The 1,541-nt window shown below is 56.7% G+C and overlaps 1 protein-coding gene across 2 annotated transcripts in view; it reads right to left on the bottom strand.

Moving 5' to 3' along the window:
- Nucleotides 1-6: 6 nt before the first annotated feature.
- The window catches only part of celf1 (cugbp, Elav-like family member 1), a 21,400-nt gene continuing 19,865 nt past the window's right edge, over nucleotides 7-1,541 (bottom strand). For both annotated transcript variants that reach the window (XM_019893212.1, XM_019893213.1), the window contains exons 12-13: nucleotides 787-930; nucleotides 7-158 (exon numbers count right to left, since the gene is read on the bottom strand). In XM_019893212.1, coding sequence (XP_019748771.1) covers nucleotides 31-158; nucleotides 787-930 — 272 coding nt within the window. In that variant the 3' untranslated portion in view covers nucleotides 7-30. The remainder of the gene's footprint in view (nucleotides 159-786; nucleotides 931-1,541) is intronic.

Below are 1,541 nucleotides of genomic sequence, written 5' to 3'. Positions count from 1 at the left end.
GCCTTTGCCGCCGCACTTACCGGCGCGGCCTCAGTACGGCTTGCTGTCGTTCTTGGAGCGCTTGAGCTGCACCTTGAGCCGCTTCATGCCGATCTGGAAACCGTTCATGGACTGGATGGCGGCCTGCGATGACACCGGGTTGTCGTAGCTGACGAAGCCTGGAGGCGCACGCCCACAAAGCTCTCGGTTACAAACGCCGGCGAGCGCTACACTTCACCAAAGCCACCGATTCGGACGCTCGCATCGGGCGGAGCCAACATACGGGGCGGGGCATTCGTGGCTCGCCGTCAACGTCTACGTACCGAACGTCGTCGCCTTCCGGCATGCGACGCGACGGGCGTACACCTCGGACGCTCCTTCCCCACGTCATATTTAAGAACCCTTTCGGGGAGAAGCGTTACTACGGCGGACGGCCTATCGTGTCATCGGGTCACCGGGTGCATGAAAGGGTTCACGTTTCTCCCCCCTCGAATGGACCCGATGCACATCTTTTGTTCCGGACTCCCAACATACCGGCATGGCATTTTTCGAGACGCCTCCAGTGCACCGTGTTTACGTCACATTCGATGTTTATGGAACATGTTTATGCAACGTCATGTTGGTGTGGATATTGACGTCCTGCAAAAGGTGGAAGGCGCCTTATTTGCAGCATGTCTAACGTTGATACGCCTCTCGCGTACGGCACCGAACGCGATCGATTCTCAGAGTCAAGCCGCCGGGATGACGTGGCGCTTCAGCGTCTCATCTCTCATTTCACACGTACACGTTTCAGTGGCGCAAACTGACCAAAACACTTGCTGAGGTTGGTCTGCTTGTCAATGAAGACCTTGGCGGAGATGACGTTGCCGAAGGGCATGAACATCTGGAGCAGGTCCTGGTCGCCAAACTCTTGAGGCAGGTGGTAAATGAACAGGTTGGCCCCTTCCGGACCTGCAAAGGAGAAGCTTGCAACGTGCCAAAGCCTTCTGAGAGTCTCTGCCGCCCGGTCGGGAGCCAAGCCCCGGACGACGACGCGGAGGCGGCGGAGGCAGGAAAACTTTTGACGAACGGAAGCTCAACATGTTCATCGGTGGCCGCAAAGCGGGCCGAACGTGCAAGGGAGTTACTCGTTGGCGGCCACGTCCTTCCGTCTTGAACTTTTTGGACATGCGGGGAAGCGGACGGAGGCTGCCACTCGGCGTTTCCCCTGCAAACTTGCCATTTCCAAATTCACCCGATCGTCCATATTTGCGCAAAAACACTTGCGGTTTATGATCTTTGGCCAGAGAATTATCTATGGCAGAGTTGGAGTGAGGGGAGGAGCTTCGTTGCATCTCGTGGAATCGAGTGCTTTGCCGCCACCTTGTGGCATCTATATGAAATTAAAAACCTCAATCGCTCACAGTGGTTTTATTTCCACAATTGGCATTTGTCGCTGACGGCGTAGCTTCAATGTGGTGACATTGCGCCCCCCCCCCGCGCCATGCCATGTCCGGGAGTGACCATGAAAAGCGTAAGCTCTCATCGCAGCGCAGGGCTCACCTTCCTTTTGGCTGCCCGCG

The sequence above is a fragment of the Hippocampus comes genome, unplaced genomic scaffold, assembly GCF_001891065.2.
Source record: "Hippocampus comes isolate QL1 unplaced genomic scaffold, H_comes_QL1_v1.1 scaffold378, whole genome shotgun sequence".
NCBI classification, from domain to species: Eukaryota; Metazoa; Chordata; class Actinopteri; order Syngnathiformes; family Syngnathidae; genus Hippocampus; species Hippocampus comes.
This window is presented reverse-complemented; position numbering and strand designations above follow the sequence as displayed.